This window comes from Lissotriton helveticus, chromosome 2_1 (genome assembly GCF_964261635.1).
Source record: "Lissotriton helveticus chromosome 2_1, aLisHel1.1, whole genome shotgun sequence".
In the NCBI taxonomy this organism is placed as follows: Eukaryota; Metazoa; Chordata; class Amphibia; order Caudata; family Salamandridae; genus Lissotriton; species Lissotriton helveticus.
Genome location: NC_136059.1, coordinates 606,478,629 through 606,498,712, shown reverse-complemented (window position 1 = coordinate 606,498,712; position 20,084 = coordinate 606,478,629). Strand labels below are relative to the sequence as shown.

The 20,084-nt window shown below is 47.3% G+C and overlaps 1 protein-coding gene across 2 annotated transcripts in view; it reads right to left on the bottom strand.

Moving 5' to 3' along the window:
- MSH3 (mutS homolog 3) overlaps positions 1-20,084 on the bottom strand; it is a 1,953,894-nt gene that overhangs the window by 751,357 nt on the left and 1,182,453 nt on the right. For both annotated transcript variants that reach the window (XM_078675310.1, XM_078675311.1), the window contains exon 16: positions 14,494-14,558. In XM_078675310.1, coding sequence (XP_078531436.1) covers positions 14,494-14,558 — 65 coding nt within the window. The remainder of the gene's footprint in view (positions 1-14,493; positions 14,559-20,084) is intronic.

Sequence of the window (20,084 nt, the reverse complement as noted above, 5' to 3'; positions counted from 1 at the left end):
CAGTTTCGATGTTGAATCATTATACACCTGCATACCTCAGGGTGAGACTCTTCAAGCAGTCATAGGTCTCCTGGAGGCTAGTAATCTGGACAGCATCACTCCAGTGAGCTTCATAATGGAGGGTGCACGGTTAGCGATGACCGAGAACTTCTTCAAGTTTGAGGAAACAATTTTTTTGCAAACATCGGGGACCTCGATGGGAAGTGTATTTGCGCCAAGCCTGGCTAATTTATATGTCCATCTTTTTGAGGAAGATTGTGTCCTCAACCACAGCAACCCATTTTTCCAACAGGTGTTGCTGTGGAAGCGTTATATTGATGACATTTTTGTCATCTGGCGCGGGGATCAACAGACTATATTGGACTTTCAGATCTGGCTTAACAGCAAGAATCAATTTTTGAAATACACGGTTGAATTCAGTAAAATGGAGCTCCCCTTTTTGGATATTTCAATATTCCCAATGATGGCAGACTAGGTAGTAAACTATACCGGAAACCTATGGCCAGAAATTCGCTATTAACTTTTAGTAGTCACCACCCAAAATCCCTCTGCGAGAATCTGCCTGTTGGACAGTTTTTACGGATTCGTAGAAATTGTTCTGACAAACAGGACTTTGACTTGTATGCAAGGGACCTTTCCATCAAATTGAGGCAACGCGAATATCCTAAACGAACGATTCGGAGGGCTCAAAAACGAGCGTCCAATAACGATCATGAGGCCCTTTTGGGTCCATCATTTGACAAACCACCTCTGAACAGGTTAACGTTTGTTACGACTTTTAGTACCTTATCCAACAAGGTACAGAAATCTGTCCGTAAGAATTGGAGGATTTTGAATGTAGCAGGATCTAGCATTCCGACCCCTCTATTTTCTTTCAAAAGAGGGTTCAGTCTACGGGATAGTCTGGTCCACACTAGACCGAGACAGCAAGAAAAAGAAACCACCAATACCCTGTGGAACCTTCCAGCAGTCCAGGGCCACTATCCGTGTGGCTCTTGCACAGCATGTCCTCAGACGCAGAAAACCCTTACAGTGGACATAGATACAAGTAGACCTTGGATCCTTAAAAAACACACAGATTGCAACAGCGAGAAGGTTATCTACCTAATTACTTGCCCGTGCTCCCTACGTTATGTAGGTATGACTACAAGAAAAGTAAAACTAAAAATAAATGAGCACAAGAGCACAATTAGGTGCAACAAACAAGCCACCCGCCTGACCATTCACTTTTTACACATGAGGCAAAAAGCAGAAGAGATGAGCTGGGTAGTTTTAGAACACCTTTTGTTCCTCAACATGTGAATGATGTCACACGTTACCTCTTTCGGAAAGAACAGAAATGGATCTTCAAACTTAAATGTGACACAGAAGGTTTGAACGACGAAATCTCATGGGTTACAATATGATCTTCCCATTAGGGATAGTGATCTGTTTCAAGTGATAAATGAGAGGTAACTCAGTATCTTCAACAGTTGTTTACGTTACTGACCCCTGACAGTTGAGGATTACATAACATGCTGTACGATAGGGTAGGTCACGTCCTTACACTAAGATACAACCTGTATATGTACGGATTGCGTTCTAGTACAATATAATAATAGGGCTACTAACTCACCTGACAATTAAGAATGGTTTTTTGGGTACATACTAGAGCACCTTTTTGTAGTGATATTTGACCTCTGACAAATGAGGGCTCTATGATGTGCTGCCCAACAAGGTGGGTCCCCACACCTAGATAAAACGGGTTTATGCATACACTGTGTTCCCTGTACATATATTCATATTAAATAGGGTATCTCTTATAAAAGGGCTATTTTGGGCCGCTAATCAAGATGAGAATGTGCTATATATGAGTCAAAGTGCACCTGCGTGGGTAACTTAGTGAAATGCGGTAAATGCCTAAAACACACATTGAGGTCCACCTCCACTATGTACTTACGTACTGTATAGTCGAGTCTTTCTGATTGCGTGACATATTAAATATCAGGCGAATCACCTGCCTGCATTTATTCTTGCACAGACTTCATTACGGTGTATCTTTTGTGCTTTAACCCATACGGATGCCATTTCAGCATTTAGACCCCTTCGAACTTGGATATCTGCGAGTGACCAACTGAATTGAGCTGCCTGGTTTCTTGTTTTGTTTCTGTTTTGCCATTAGGGCTAAGTTCCACACATGCGCATTACCATTAAGAGAAGTTTTCCCCTCTCCGGTCCGCCACCTACGCATGCGTGTCAGCTTTTGGCTTGATGCGAGCATCTAACTATTGAGGCCGCATGCTCAAAAATAATCTAAATGGCTCCACTCTGGTCCGCCATTACCACGTGCATGCCGGTTGCAAATTTAATGTGGTTCTGGTATGCTTCAAGAGCGACATTCCACACATGCGCATTCATACTTAGAGAGGCTCCCCCCTCTCCGGTCCGCTACCCACGCATGTGTGCTGACTTTTGGCTTTATGTGTGCATCCAATCACTAATGCGGTTCGCGCATGCTCAAAAATAATCAGAATGGCTCCACTCTGGTCCGCATGACGTTTGTCAATTTGACGCGAGCATTCAACTTATGGAAGCTGTTTGCGCATACTCGAAACGTTTGACTTGGTCCCAATCAGGTCCGCAACGCTTCTAAAATATGCCCGATGCAGCGATGAAAGGTATTAAGAGTTTTGATTGGTTACTGCTATGTATAAGAGCAGCCTACCGGTCAGGTACCTCCCCCTCGGCTCAGGATCAGTCAGGGGTACCGACGGACAGGTAAGGCGGTTCTTCATGCTGGACCTTTCTCCTTCCCAAGACTTTAAAATACGGCTTAAAGTCAACATTTAGATCTAGAAGTGTTGACAAGCAAGTATGTGAATTAGGCTATCAGCTTAAAATCTCAGAGTAAGGTTACAGATCACTTCTACACTAAGTTTATCAATAGTCTACTGTTAAAACCTATTAGTTGTGACAGTAGCCTTTAGCAGAATAACATCAGTCTTGACTGAAGGACTTTGTATGGATGAGACACTAGGTGTTATGTTTTGACTGAAAGGCCTGAGAAGTGCTGCTATTTTAGTGTTCTAAACTGGAGCCTAGGTTTTTAGCTGTGAAGCTGGTGGAAATAAGGTGGAGTGAGACTCTACTAGCCCTCTACTATTTTTATCCACTCTTAGAGCGGGGCCTCCATCCCTGAGCAGTCGCCAGGAGAGGTGAGGTTTACTCCCATGAGATACTGGGTGAGGCAAACACTATTATCGGAATTTTTAATCATAATGACATATTTAATGGTGATTATACATGTGGCAAAAAATATATATGTGTGCTGGTGATTTACCTGTTTGTGTTGTTTCTGTGTATCCCTTTTTCTTGAACACACATCCCACACATCGGAATTCTACGTATGGTAGGATGTACTGTATCATTCATTATTATTAGATTTTTTTCACGTTGATATGCTTTCTTTGCAGTAGTGTAGTCTCGGTCCTGACGAAAGCCAGGTAGGTTATCTTTTCCTATGAAGGCTGAAACATTTAGACCTGTTACAACTATTTGACGACAGTTATTTTTTCAAACTGTCCACACTCTGTTTTTAGATCTTGACACCATGATATCTCCCGAATAAAACGTATCTTATGGTAGCCAATTTTATACTGCATTTTTGATTTCCCTCACTTTTTCATCACTGCAAACACCCATCCCACACCACAGAACACATATTCTATGGTATGACCCATCACTGGTGGATGTTGGATTAGGGTAACACACGATATCACAAGGTGTGTTGCACCAAAATCAGACTATCTTCTCACAAATCCCAGATGATGAAGCTCTGCCATTGGGTGGGCTGATGGGATTAATTTCTTCTCCTTTGTGAACACAGTTTGGGTTATCACTGAGCTCTCTGTTGTTTTTGCCCATGTTGATTGACAGACCAGTGACATTTGTTTAAGTTTTGTTGAATCTTGTGTGCTCCCAGGTCTCCCATTAGTAAGCAACCCTCGAGGGGGTGAAACTCTGGCAGGGCATCAAGCGAGTGAATTAAAGGAGTTAAAACGTGCCTCAGCTGGAGGTATTTATAAAATTGCATCAGATGCAGCTGGAAGTCTGTCTGTAACTGCTGGAATGACTTGAGAGTGGATCCCTGCATAACATCACCTAGCTTAAAGGCCCCCAGTAGGTCCCATTTGCGAAACGTAGGCAGTGCCGTTACGGTACTCCGATACATGCCATGCCACAGCGGTATCGTCTGCATCAGACGACCATGCCAACCCATGTTTCTAACTGTATATTCCCAGAGCTGAACCACCGTTCTGACTGGAGGCAAGAGTACCCTCCATTGCCAAATGCTCAAGTGCAAAAGCGGGATCCATGGGTGAATTGTACCACTACGCGTTAATAATCAAGAGATGGGATGCAGCATAGTATGCATACACATCCGCTGCTGCAATAACCCCACAGTATGCGGACTGTGTACATGTACGCAGCACCACCTGGAAAGCACCTCTGTTCCATAAAAACGAATTTTGGATTGCACTGACGTGGGCGAACCATATACGGGGTAGATTGTATGGGAAATTCTGTAGCCGATATAATATTCGAGGTAGGGAAACCATTTAAAAGATTGATGATCGTCCATATAATGATAGCGGAAGATGGGACCATATTGCAGTCTCGTCGCGTAGACTAGCGAGAAGCGAATTGATGTTGTGCATCCACAAGATCTTGGGGCAGGGCGAAATGAAGACTCCTAAATATTTAAAACCATCAATGACGTGTGACAGCTGTGCGGTCCAAGTTCTGCATCCCTGATTACAGGATATTGGAAAGAGTACTGATTTTGAAGGATTAATACCAAGTCCCGAGGTCTCTCTGAATACCCGGAGAATCTGAAGAATTCGTGGTCCCGAAAACCACAGGTCAGTCATAAAAAACAGCACATCATCCGCGTATAGTGTGATTCTGTCCGATTGTGTCCGTAATCACTCAAATCAGTAGATCGGACAAAGGCCGCCAGAGGCTCTTCAGCCAGGGCCAACAATAGCGGAGCCAAGGGGCAATCCTGCCTTGTGCCACAGCCAATAGGGAAGGATGTCGATCGGTGGCCTGCAATCCGGACTGAGGCCGAAAGGTCCGTGTAGAGTAGCCAGACATATGCCAGGAATCGCGGGCCAAAGTTAATTGCTTTGAGGAGTTGAAACAGATACGTCCAGTTTAATAAGTCAAACACCTTCTCTATATTGGTCAATAGGGTAGCCACCGGGCGGCCCAACATCTGGGGCCTTCGCTATGATGCTGTGGACCCGCCGGATGTTATGCCAGGTGGACCGGTGTGGCATGAAGCCTGACTGATCGGTGTAGATCAACTTGTGAATACACGTACGGAGGCGGTCTGCAAGGACTTTGCCCAGGAGTTTGGGCTCAAAATTAATAAGCGAGATAGGGCGATACGAGGATGGGTCTTATAGAGGGCGGCCGGGATTCAGGAACAAGGCAATCTCGGGTAATATGTGTTGGTCTAGGGCACAGGGGAGCGCATCCAGCAAATGTGGGCCCAGCGTAACCATATGTGACCTAAGGAATTCACTAGAGAATCCATTAGGGCCAGGAGCCTGGCCTGGAAGTATGCTGGCCAGAGCTGTACTGTTTGTCCACCGTTATATGGGCATCTAGCTGATCTTGTGTATAGTCTGCAAGTTTTTGAGGGGGGATGTCCGTTAAAAATTCGGCTATCAGTGCGCTTGAAATATGTTTCCGTCGTCTATAGAGTGACCAGTAGTATGTTGCGAACACTCAAGCCACCGCTTCGGGAGACAAGCACAGGGCTCCATCAGCATCCCGGAGCATTGGAACTGCAGCGGGGGACTTCGCGGCCTGGCACAGTCGATGGAGCATTTTGCTAGACTTTATCACCCCATCGGTAAATCCTATGTTGTGATGCTAGCCAGATCTCTTGCGGGCTTCGAGGGACCTCTGACGGTTTTCTAATTCAACCTGTTGTGCGATGCATTTGCGCTTTTCACCCGCACGAAAACATATGTCTACCCCACGGATTGTGGGCTTAATGAAATGAAATGAAATGAAATGATTACGCACTTGTATAGCGCACAACTACCCATAGGCATCTCGGCGCTTGTACGAATACCGCCGAGGAACCCTTCCTGGCCTTTCCCTGTGAGGAGCCCACTCCTGGGCACCCCCATGGCTTAAGGGCTTCCCAGAAGATAAAATTGGATAGGGCCAAGGCCATGTTGGACTCAAGATAGCCTGAAACGGTCTGACTCGGGGTCTCTTGATATTTTGGGTCACATAGGTGCCAGGGGGACATACGCCACCTAAAAGGGGGCTTATGAGATCCAATGCGGAGTTTGAATAAAACTGGGGAGTGGTCAGACAGTCCACTGGGCAAGATAGAAATATGTGAAATTCTATGTATGAAGCTATGTGGTATGAAGACATAACCTAATCATGATAGCGAAGTATGGACGGCGGATAAAAAGGTACACCCTGTCTCGGAGGGATGGTAGGCGTGCCACACATCAGACCACCCCAGTGTAGTGGCCAAAATATGTAGTTTGGATCTACCCTCCTGCGGTTTGCATCTCGGCTCGCGCCACTGGTCTATGGACGACATGACGATATTCCAATCTTGGCCGAGAGCAATGTCAGACCCTCGGGGAGTTCCCCCCAGAGGCGTGTGATTCGGTCAATAAAAGTGTTTCCCAAAGGGGGTGCAGGGCATATATGCTACTAATGTTGACATGCTTTCCATGCAGTGTCCCAGATATGATGGTGTAACGTCCCTCTGGGTCTAGCCAGTGTTTGGAGGGAATGAACGAGACAAGGCGGTGTATGAGGATAGCTGTGCCCCGGGATCCCCTAGTAAACCCTGAATGATATATTGTATGGTACCCAAATCCTGTGAGGCATGGAGCTTTATCCTAGGATACCTAGGATATGGGTATCCTGCAGGAAAAGGATGTCTACCTCACAGCGCTTGACGAAGATCAGTGCCCCTTTTAATTTTACTAAGCAGCCCTCTTACATTCCAAGACACTATGGTCGATTCCCAGAGTTGGTGAGTACATGCATGTGCCGTCATCTATCGTCTGTGTAAGAAACCTTTCCAGTCGAGTTCGTGAAGTCGTGGCGTAACCCCTGTGTACATGTGGGAACTACAACAATAATAACAAAAAACATCTGACATTTCCCCATCCCCAATACTGCCATCAACAAGGAGCATTTGTCGGGGAGCAGGAGAGCCCAGGGCCCTTCCTCCAATAATACCCAAACTTCCCATGAAACATGAACATGAATTTTCAGGGACGTGATGGTTACATGACATGGCGTCCAAGCCAGCATAGCGTTGCTAACCGTGCAGAGTATACTAGGAGGAAGTCAGACCAATTCTGGACGGAAGCCAAAGAAATTAGGGCAATTGGCCCGTATTAGGATTCCTTGTCCTGGGCCGAAGAGCGCCAAATGGATCTCTTGAAATTTTTCCTCTTTTGCCTGTTCCCTTGTGAGCCCTGAGAGGAGTCGGATTCCGGTGGTGGCGGTGTATGAGGCTTAAGATGCATCGTTTCGTCTGCCCAGGCGAAGACCGCCTTCGGTGAGTCGAAGAAGTAGGATTTGCAGTTGTATGTGACTCGCATTCGGGCCAGATATAATAACATATATTGTATATCGAGGTCGGTGAGTCTGCGCTTAGCTGCTGTGAAAGATTAGCACTGCTGTTGCACTAGCCGAGTTTAATCAGGGAAAATCATGATAGGGCGCGACTCAAAAAGTAGCTGGTCCTCGTGGTTCCTAGAGTATTGTAGTATGGCGTCCAGGTCTGCGTAGTTTAGCAGCCTGCTGATCACCGGTCTCGGATATTCTCCCGGGGTGGCTGCTTGGTCAGTACCTGATGTGCCCTTTCCACAACAAAACAAGTGGACAGTGAGGCTTCTGGCAGGAGGGCGTTCAACCATTGTGTTAGGAAGCGGTCCATGGATTGTTCCTCACACCCCTCCAGGAAGCCAATTAAGCACAGATCGTTGCGCCTGGATCGGCTATCTGCATCTTCCACACAGAACTCCAGCTCTTGGGCCATCACCGTGAGTTTGTTCACTTTCTTTTGCAGGGCCGTTACTGTATCTTTGTCCATTGAGGCGAGTGTTTCCGCCTCTGTGATGCGATCCACAGCCTTCTGGAGGTCTTGCCATAGAAATGAGACCTCGGACCCCACGGTGCCAATCTTTGCGTCAAGGGTATCCCGAGCTTCAGTATTTGCCGCCAAGGGCACCGCATTGTCAGGGATCAGGACACTGGCCTCTCCGCCAGCGGCGCCAGCAGGGGCGGTAGTATAGTGGTCCGGAGTGCTTTGTTTAGGGCCAGTGCCCCCTTGCTTGTCTTAGCCCATGCTAGCAGAGGAGAAGGTGTCCCGGTCCAGCGGCAACGATAACCCAACGCCAATGGAATGTCGTGGCAGGAACAATCAATCCTGAGGGCTGCCCACCCGGGCGTCTCGTTGGTCTCACCAGGCGACGATACCACAGGCCGGGCCTCACGGAATCTGGCCCACCTCTGATCACAAGCTGCACCAAGCCTGGCCGCTTCCGTAGTGCTAGGCGGCCAGCCAAGTAGACCCCATACCGGGGTCAGACTCGCTGGACCCCCGACCTGCAGCCTGCCCGCGGGGACTGTGTGCCAAGGTTGTGTCGCTGCTGCAGGTATGTCATCCCTGCCATCCTCCTGGCCGCACCGCCCAAGCACCCTCTTTATCAACTGCTGTAGCACCTTCAGGGAGAAATCAGTGAACAAGTTCCATGAGGCGGGCAGCGCTGGCCACAGCAGCAGGGTCTCTCCAGGTTAGGACCTTTAGATGGGCCCAGCATGTATAATTCTCTAGCAAAGCATATGGCGCTAAGTTCTGTCCCCTACTACACCTGCGGGATCTGGTCTCCCTCCCGGTCCCACTGCCGCCACGGGCACACCAGTAAGTGTTGTTTTTGTTTTATTGTCCTTAGTTTTTGTTTCCAATAGGGGGGGGAGGGTGCAGGCAGGATCCTAATCACCAGCCCTGACGTCCACAGCCCGAGGCAAGCTTGCTCCAGCGGGCCGCTGGGCTCTACAATCACTTTGTGCAGGCCGAGCAGGGCCAAGCACAACCAGACTCCACTCCGCTACAGGTCCACGCGCCGGCCCAACTCAGGATCTTATCGCTGCACAGCTGGCATCTTACCGAAGGGTGTGTCCCTGCACGGGGCAGCCCTAGCCGGCCGGGGTGCAGCCGCACCAGCAACCCAACAGGCTTGCACAGGACTGCGGGCCCACAGACACCCCCAGATTAGCCTGGGCTCAGGCCGACACCCCTTCCGCGGCAGTCCACCACAATGCAGCGTTACCTCTAGGGGCTCCATTAGCCCCTGCCCGCCTCCTGAGTCACCGCTGGCTCAAGGCATGCAGGCCCCGGGCAGGCGACAGCCCCAAGAGGGTCCAGGCCCACACCGCACATTGGTCTGCCACAGTATGGGTCGCCGTTTCATCTCAAATAGGGGCTCCTACTCGTTCCCAGCCCCTGGTATGGCCGACGTGTCCCGTTGGAATAAGGATGTTGTCGGATTCCAGCTCATTAATGGCTTGGACGCACGGAGCCTCATCAGGCTACGTCCGCCATGTTGGCTATCCAAACACACCCCAACATTTAATTTTTTTTTAAGATTCCCGCAGGCTTGTATGACTCTAACGAGGGCTGCTCAGTCTGTTCTTGGGTAATACCCTGAAAGACTCCTGAAGTCTGATCCAACTCACCTTGCGTGATAGAATGATCTGAGCACTATCACTTACATCAAGGGCCCTATTTTACGCTAACCATCCATTTAACTTTCTTGATTACTTGTTCTCCAGATTCAACCTGGTGTTGCCTGAGAGTAGGAGCACCAATTAGGACCACAACAAACGGACAGTCAGCTGGAGGGAGATTAAACATAGCATTTCTAGGTAGAAACTCTGCCCCGCCTTCCAACCCCAGGCCGCTTGCTCTAAGTGTACCAAAGGAGAGTTGTCCCCAGGCTGCTTGGTCAGTGTTGGGTGCAGTTGAACTAGTCGGTTGAATGAGTTTCTAGGGCAATTTATTCATATCCCAAACCTAGCTTTTGTGCGAATTCGGTTCTGCCTGTTGTGCACCTGAAAGGTGAATTGGTGTATGTTAGATTTGGGGGTCTCTAGTTGGCACAGGTAGGTACTTGTGGCAAATAGGGATCCTTGCCTCTAGTCATGATAAGGGGATTAAACTCCTAAAATAACCCCTGCTCACCCCCTTGGTAGCTTGGCACGAGCAGACAGGCTTATCTCAGAGGCAGTGTGTAAAGCATTGTGACCACATACAGTAACCCAGTGACAACACTACAGATGGACACCACACAAGGTTTTTATATAAAAAATAAGTATACTTTATATAGGTTAGAAGGCTATTGTCTCTGAGACTTCAGCAGGAGGCACACTCTTTTCCAAGACCTTGGAGATTCTTCACAAGTGGAAAGCAAAGTACACAAAGTTCCTTTCTCCTTTCTTTGGCAGTAAGGCAACCACTGCAAGCCAATCCCCCAAGCAGCACTTCAGCTTGGGAATAGTCTCTCCTCAGTTTCTTCAGGTTCCTCTCAGTAAAGGTTTCTTCTTGTAGTCCAAAAGTCATCTAATTTCATGGGATCAGGGTCCCAATATTTATAACCCCAAATCCTTTGTTCTCTGAGAGGAGAAGGGCCTTTGCTTAGTCCAAACAAGTTCTGAAGCACTTTGTTTACAGGACTTCTTCTCTTCTTTCAGTGTGCATGGCAAAGACATCAGCCGCTCCCCAGGAGGTGGAGCCAGCATTGTGGAAGGCAGGCAAGGTTCAGGTGCAACCACTCCCTCCCATCTAGATGCAGATCTCTCTATTCACCACTGGGCTGACTCATCCTGTCTCTTGGAATCCTCCAGCCCTGTCACTCACAAAACCAGACAAAGGAATACACAACCTAGCAGAGGTAGGCTTGAAAAGTTAGACAAGCAAATGCCTACTTTCTAAGAGTGGTATTTGCAAACACAGAAGGTTAAAACAAACTTTACTAAAAGATGTATTTTATCATTCTGAGTTCAGGCATACACAACTTGTATTTCTACCATGTTCTCTGAGACAGTTAGGATTATAAAATGTAATAATTCTAACTGCCCATTCTGGGCTATGGAGAACAGGTAGCCTGGCAGTAGTGAAAAACGAAAATGACTGTAATTCACTATTAGGACATGCCACACACATCAGGGCTTGTCCTACCTTATACTTACAATGCACCCTGCCTTTGGGCCTACCATAGGGGTGACTGATATGAAGAAAAGGGAAGGTTTAGGGACTGCCAAGTTGGTGCACTTGCCCAGTCAGTATGACACTACCAGATTGCACGCAGGCTCTGCAATGGCAGACCTTAGACACATTTTACAAGGCTGCTTCTGTGGGTGGCACAACCAGTGCTGCAGGCCCACCAGCAGGATTTGGATTTACACGCCCTGGGCACACTCAGTGCACTGTACTAGGGTCTGACAAGTAAATCAAATAGCCAAACATGGAACCACTGATTAATACATCAATTTATAGTAGGGAGCACTTGCACTGAGGCACTGGACAGCAGTGGCACAGTGCCCAAAGCATCTAACACCAGCAAAAATACATGAGGCAACAGCAAAAATGGAAGGGAGACCCACGCCAATGGTGCCAGGTCTAACAGTGTAAGAGTAGGCAAAGAAGGAATATGAGCATCCAGTGAATTTAACACCCTTTGGAGAGGTAACACTGGGGCAGAGGCTGGTGCAGACGAAGCAGGACGGGAGTTCTGGTTAAGTGTGGCAAGTTGAAACTCACTACTGTCCAATCTCTCTTGTATGAGGGATAACTGGGTTTGGAGCAGAGTGCTAAACCTTTCACAACAATCCTCCAGGAACCTTATGCCCACTCCCTGCAGCAGTATGGCTTCAAGCTCATTAACATTTAACCTCTCGATTGTGGGATCACAAAATGTCTTTCTCTTACTTTTTAGGAAAGGGAACCCTGGATTGACTGAGGTTCTCATTTGAGGTACGACTCACCTGACTAATGGGTAAATTCCGTGTATTGGCTATAGTAAAATCAAGTGAACAATCAACCTGATTACTGGGTCAGCGGGTAATACACCTTACCTGGGTTCCATAGAGAGTCTTCTTTCTGTGAGAGCAATTTTACTGCTTATCACACCAACCGCCCTACTCAAAATTTTGTCAAAGGAGTCGTACCTCTATAAACTGTGCTGTTACTGCCACTGGAGGTCTTCATTTCCCCATCCCTGGAGAGCATAATGGACTAGTGCTGGCTCCTGACTACGCAATAATCCGGAGTACGAAGGAAATAGAACAGGCCTGACTGCCTCCTCTTGGCTCTGACAGGCACAGACAGGCCCACTCTTGGCCCAGTCTTCGCTTGGCACGTGCCAGGGTGCTTCCAGTGGTACAGTCTTTCTGTGCTGATTAAAGGACCCATGCAGTGCTGTGCCGAGCGGCCTCGCCTACTCACAGCAGGCAGGAATTCTGGCACTTGCTGTCCGTCCTCACCAAAAGCAAACAAGCAGTATCCGGTGCCACAGGCTTTCTGTCCTGCCATCCCAGAGTAGCACTGATGTTAGAGGAGGAAGGGAAGTCGATTGTCTATGTCTCAGGGCACATTTTTGATTTAAGAAACTCAAAGCAAGATAGCAGCCACTACTCATCTAAAAACCCCATGGCATCTGAACTTCTACTTTGTCTGTCAACTTTTTCCTGTTTCCCTATACCGATGCCAGCCGAATTATCCTTTCACAGCAATCCGTTCAGTTATTTTATGTTAGCCAGTTCGCCACCTCTTTGCCATTACATTTTTGGACCACTTTTGGTTTTGTTTGCTTCTAACTAGGAGCATCTGTTACTAATGATTATGTGTGCCTGCCGCCCAGATATTACTTTTCCAGTACTTTCCTTCAAGCACTGTGTACTAAACGCCTCATTAATGATCATAACTATACACATGTTACAATAAAGAACTGTCACTAGTTTGTCACATTCCAGCGGACAAATGGGAATCCTATGACTTGTTGTTGTCATAGACTTCCCTGAATACCTCACTACTTAAGTTGATAAGTCTTACATCGTGTAGGATTCTGGTGAGTTATACTCACACTATCCCTAACCCATCCTATGTAAGGTAACCAGACTAAGCAGTCCATGCAAAACTCAACCAGTCTTCGCTATTCATTCTCCTGTTCATTTCAGTCCCACCTCATGTTGTTTCAACAGCAACAAAAGAGCCTTCTAACAGTGCCGCTCAAGTGGGATCCTGATGCTTTACCTGTCATACTGTGACCACTGAGTCAGCCTCCCATTATCAGTGCTAAACTGAAGGGATGACTTGGCTTTAATGGAACAAGCCAATATTTCAGAAGCCAAGGGCACCACTCATAATAAGAGATACACCAGTCATCGGCTGAATCATACTTGCCTCACACATCTTTCAGTGGGCATCAGCCCAATGCTCCATGATGGCATCGCAGATTTCTCAGTAACCCTGGATGGCACTAGAATATTCCTTGCATGACAACACCACATACTCTCATACAGAAAATACAGGTAAATCCTCAGTCACCTGCACTCCTTACGGAAATATAGGCAGACATCTGTGCTGAAAACATACTTAGACATCAGTCAATAACACTGCTTCTACTGGCAGCGTCTCGCCACTGCCGCGCATTTTCGGAAACCAATACCACAAATATAAACCTCTCAGTGGTTATAATTACTACAGCAAATTGAACCTATGATTTTTTTAAACATTTTAAGTGTATTGGGTTTTCGAGAGTCGTATGTTTATAGGTAGAGGACAAGGAAACTGGGGCCATTTGGAAGGTAGTGTACACCTACATAATCGTAACGTTGTGGGAAATCATTAATCTTTTAAATAGCTTTTCACATCCACTTTATGATCCTATATTTAGCCCAAAAAATCTGGAGTCAATACGCAAAGTGAGATTGAAAAACATCAGAACTCCACCTTGCTTCAAAGGGTGTAGACGAAGAGGGTATCATCATGGAATAGCATTTTTGAGCGGAGAAAAAATGTACATGTGCTAGCGAGCTGACAATCGTCAAGATTAAGTATAAATAAACATATGCACAGAAAGCTATCAGCTGCATAGAATTTCACGTGTACTCCTCAGATTTTTGTCAAATCCCTTAGATTTGGAAATCGTAAGGAAAATATATCCGATTTGTAGGTTACCGGCACTGAAAAATATATATTATGAATCATTCTCAATGTTTTTATATCTTTTAACATGCACGCATTTTCAGACACATTCAGTACTAGAGTAATCAAACTTTCTTACGTTTTATGTCCACAACTATTTCTAAACATAGGTAAACAAACATCATGGATGAGATAACACATTAATACAAATCTTTATGTGCAGAATGGGAATCGCCATTTTTACATACCTGCCAACTTTCACCCAGTCTGCTGGTATGGAAGCCACACGAGTGTTCTTGACTTCAATCAAAAACTGAATCAAACAAAAATACAAAGTAATGTATTATGATAAGCGACAAATAGATCATAAAATGCTTTAGCAATCTAATCATACAAAAACAGGATTCTGCCAAGAAGCAGTGTCAATTCATAGCACCGTAGTGCAGTGAGTGCCAGCTCGAAAGAGATATATAAAAACAAATACAAATATAATTTTTAAGCTTGTTGCTATCCGTCAGTTCCAATGTGTTTAAAGACACATTTTAAATTAGGATCTTTTTGGGATCAAAGTTATGAAGGGTGCAAGATACTCACACCTTTCAGGAGCTCTAGTGCCTATATCTTTACCCCTATCACAAAAAGAATCGCAATAGTGTTAGAGGACCTTGCATTTCCCTTGAACAGCAGAAAGAAACAAAAGACACTAACCTCGAGGAGAAATCCAAAGGACGCCACACTAGAATCCAATGAAACCAGTGCAATGGCTGCTAAAGGGAAGCATAAGGAGTTCTGATGGTCTGCAGTGCAACTTTGTCTATAACTTTGGTGCGGGATCCAGAGTACAGAATATGGCCCCTAAGGCCGCCCACTCTGGTGTTAAAATCTAGATTGTGACGTAAACATTATCGGCGCCATCTTGTCCCTTTTAGGCTCCTATGTGCGCGTAAGTAGCGGGCATTTTGAATGCCATGGCCTCTCTGCCCACTATCGATAGCCAGCGCGTCTCTCTCTCTCTCTCTCCCTCTCTGACCCCGCAAGCATCCCCCGCGCGCTGACAGCCCACGTTCTCACATGCTTGGGCCATAAACCACCCCTTCAGCGCGGCCCTGCCTCGGAGCCACATCCCGTACCCGGCTAACACCTCCCTCCGTCCCTTTGATGATCACACATCCTTTTGATGAACCCCCTTCCTCTGTGCCCGATTGTCCGGCCCGATCCCAGGCCATCACCTAGCCCTGCGGACACGGTTTATTGCCCCTTACAGTAGGAAGCTGTCCCTCTTCAAAGAATCTATGGCAGATCAAAGCCCCCACCCCATGAGATCCGATCGGCCTCACACATTCCGGGAATCGACGGAATGTCCTGGTGTGCGATAGTCATCACCCACTGTGACCGGGGTGGGGACTTCTACTGTAAATGTGTGTGGGAACAGGCCCAAAGTGAGGATTCCGAGGATGTCTTTCCATACATCAAAGTATTGACAAAAATGTGTTTCATGTAATAAAGCAATAAACCTGTGTATAAGAGGCCAGGCCTCAAGGATGCGTTTAGAGCACCTCGAGAAGATACCCTGTTGTCTGATTTGACGTGTTCTGCTCCGTCGGAATAAACTCCTGTTTCCTGCCTTCCAGTCTCCAGCGCCTGCCTCTTTATTTGGTAACCGTGAGTTGGGTGAGAGGCGGCTAACGCCGGGCAATCCTTGAAAAGGGGTAATCGACCTGATCTGCCTGACCCTTTTTCAACAATTGGCGCCCAACGTGGGGCCCATCAGCGACGCGTGGATCCAGTGGGAGAGGTCCCAACGACAGAGTGAACGACTGCAACGATCGGGAAGAGCTCCTGCCCGATAGACCCTCGTCTGGCAGCCGATCATCCGAACTTCACCGGTTCCGAGCAGACCTCTCTTGAGTGATCTACGGTCCTGACTGGGAACCATCAGGAGTGCCACAGCAATTACGGAGAACAGAGGACGATCAGGCGCTGGAAGCGGAAGACGAGAAACTGTCCATGCGGTCCGGGTAAGGTCGTGTATCACGACAAATTGCGAATTGATTGTTTGATTGTTTGAAAATACTAGTATTACTCATTTGATTGTTTCTGAGAGATTCTCTATTTGCAAACAAGCACGGAGTCGCCACACTCTGTTTCGTCTTTGCAGATAGTGAAGGGTAGGTAACGCAGGCTTTTGCCCCCGTTGTAATCCGTCGTGCCTACTTCCCTCTCCATTTGATTGATTGTTATCCAAGCATTTACTGTTTTGGAATTGGTTCTCTTTGGATCATTCTCTATTTACAAATAAGCACAGAGTCGCAATACTCTGTTTAGTCCTTGTGAATAGTGAAGGATAGGTAACGCAGGCTTTTGCCCCCGGTGTAATCCGTCGTGCCTATTTTTATCCCTCATTTGATTGATTGTTTGTCCGAACATTGCTCGTTCGGAATTGGTTCTCTTTGGGTTATTCTCTATTTACAAAAAAGCACAGAGTCGCAATACTCTGTTTAGTCCTTGTGAATAGTGAAGGATAGGTAGTGAAGACTTTTGTCCCCTTTGTCACCCGTCATGCCTAATTTTGCCCCGTTTGTTGGTAGTTGGTTCAGCCCGGACCGCTTATTAGAGGTGAACCATCCGGCTCCACTGGAGGGCACCCCTAATAAGGACATGTTTACTAAATATGGACTAGTCGCCGTGGCTTATAGTAAGCTGTGGCCTAAATACACGAGAAAGGATCGGGAAAGTCAGTGGCCACTGATAGGATCCTTTGATAACGACAAAATAAACGCGCTGGAAACAGCCCTTTATAGAAATAAGACAACACCCACTATGCTCGATAGCTTCGGCATGTGGCGCAAAGAAACAGAACAGCGGAAAAAGAGAAATGAGGTCAGGTTAGAAAAGGAATTACGCAAAGCAGCTCACCTAGCCGCTAACAAATTGAAGGAAGAAATAAAAGAAAGAGAGGAAACCAAGCTAAAACAAGATTCCGAATCATCGGGCCAGTGTCCCATCAGGACACCCTCTACACTCTACCCCGAGCTACCTTCAAAACAGCGAACGAACGATGATTTACTACTAGGTCCCCCGATCATCTACATGCCCCCTCCATACGCCCCTTCCCAACCCTTAGCGCAGCACCCGCAACCCCCACCGACAAGCGAGAGTAGTGCTGGAGCCTCGGTCCTCACGGCCTCTGCGCCGACTGAACCCCTCGTACCCAGCGTAGCACGAGCAGCAACTTCAGATGATCCCGAAGCTGGGAGGAAAGACCCTGCTAGATCGAATAGATTAAGTAAGGATGAACGAGCTGGGATCGATAAGATTGTAAAGACGCTGGTGGTGCGAAAGGTAAGTGAGGATTATATAACGGATATGTACAATACATATGCCAGTAGCCACAGACGACACTTTGTCGTACGCCTTTGTTACCATACCCTTAATGCTTATGAAGACCTGATACCAAGTAAAAGGCCCTGAAACCCTAACGACTCTGTATAGGAAAGTTGTTGTCGGAGATGGGGACGAGTGTGATGTGACGAACCTCTTCACGCGTACGCTTGAAGTTTTTCGTCACCTCACGGAACAGAAACCAGAGACTAACACCACGACTCCTGCAGCGACTGAAGCCAGAGTAGAAAAAATTGACACGATGATGCCCATAAAGGAGGCCGCTCCCTATTGGGTTCCCCCACGAGGGCAGGGAATACACGACGATATTAACCACCAAGATGCGAGAGGGAGGGTAGTTTACAACTGGGTTTACCAACCATGGGATCGGCAAGACATCCTGACTTTCCGAAAGTCCTTGCCTGATCTGCGAAAGAACCCCACGGCCTTCTATACAGAATTAGCCAGCGCTTTGGGTTCAACGATTATGACCCTAGCGGATATCGATTTGTTTTTCCGGTTATGTCTGCCAGCTGATGTGTGGAAGCAAATCCGGAAAGTCGACCACCTTGAGCTGTTCGGACATACCTGGATACAACTCGGTAATGTTGACAAGCAACGGGAGCCGGGACAGAAACCTTTGAAGGCCATTCTAGACTTACCAGATAAGATTGTGCAGAAATTAAAAACCCTAGTTCCAGAAAGGAAGGTGGACTGGTCGATAGTAACGGCCTGTCGCCAGAAACCCCAGGAAGACGTATCAGAATACTTCTCCCGGTTTGAAACGGTGTTCTCCGATTACAGCGGCCAGGACATGACCACTGCGACCGGACATCACTTGTTTGTCCAGAACTATGTGAAAGGCCTGACACCAGAAGTCTTGCAGAAACTACAGACTAGCGAGAGTAGTTGGGCGGCCTCCAAGCCCGCAGCTATCCTTCCGATGGCTCAATACTATGAGCGACAAAAGAACGAGAACGATCAAGCGACTGAGAAGAAGAAAAAGGACTTGAAAGAGAGGGTGGTGATTGCTCAGTTGCAAGGGGTGACTATAGGAAGGGAACAGTATAGAGGAAACTACCAGTCAAATGCTCCTAGAAATCCACCCCCTAGAGACCGCACACTCGCACCCGGCGCTCCACGAACAGACCTCGATGAGGACCAGTGTGCGTTTTGCAAAAGATATGGCCACTGGAAGTCTCAATGTCCAGTTCTGCAAGAAGCACTCAGAAATAAAGACACGAGAGACGTAGCGGGCGGGCCGAGAAATAGAGGACAGGGACGAGGGCACACAAACGACACCAACAATGACCGACCTGGCAGACCGAACACGTTTGACCGTCCCCGACAGAATCAGTGCCAACAGTCTGACTGCGACAATGCCCACGACTTTGCATAGGACTGCCAAGGGCAAGGAAGGGATCCAGTCGAGCTCTATGTTGACCAGCAAGGCCCTTATGTCACCGCTAAGGTCCTAGGTACGAAGTCTCCATTTCTGGTAGATACTGGTGCAACACGTAGTGCGTTGTCTAAACGATTGATTCCCAGGGCACCCTTGTCTGGCTCACATGTGACATCAATAGGTTTTGATGGAACGCCCTCCACTAATCCCTTGTCCACACCGATCTCTTTTAACTTGGACAATAACACCACTGACACGACGTTTTTGCTCTCCTCCAACACCCCCGACGCCATTATGGGACTTGACTTATTGAAACATTTTCGAGCTACTATTAGGTGTTCACAAGACGGAGTTCGAGTCATTCTGTACGACAACCCAACACTGCTCAGATCTTGTCGCACACAACGCATGTTTTCCATCACTGACGCTGACTTGTCCTTACTCGACACCCTACCTCTGTACCTATGGGCAAAGACTGACTCGGACGTAGGATGCATGATGATAGACCCTGTACACATAACCGTTCGACAGGACGCAGTACTCCCCAAACTCCCACAGTATCGGATATCGCCCGAAGGCGAGAAGGCATTGGTAAAAATCATCCAGTCTCTGGTAGATGCAGGAGTGGTAGAAGAAGTAGTTAGCAATGTTTGCAACAGCCCTATCCTACCCATTGTGAAGAAGCAGGGTGAGGGAGATGAAAAAGCGTACCGCTTCATCATCGACCTACGAGAAGTCAACAAAGTAGTTGTACCTCAGTACCCTGTAGTCTCAGACATCACCACCATTCTGACCCTGATTCCTTCCACTGCCACCACCTTCACGGTAATCGATCTCAAGAACGCATTCTTCTCCATCCCCATTCACTCGGACAGCCGCTACCTTTTCGGCTTCACTTTAAAATCCCGCTCATACAGATTTTGCAGAGCACCCCAGGGCTACACTGAAAGTCCAAGCATCTACAGCCAGGCCCTCAAGAGACAGCTGGATGCAGTCCAATTGCCGGATGGAGTGGTGTTGATACAGTACGTCGATGATATCCTTTTGGCGGCCGAC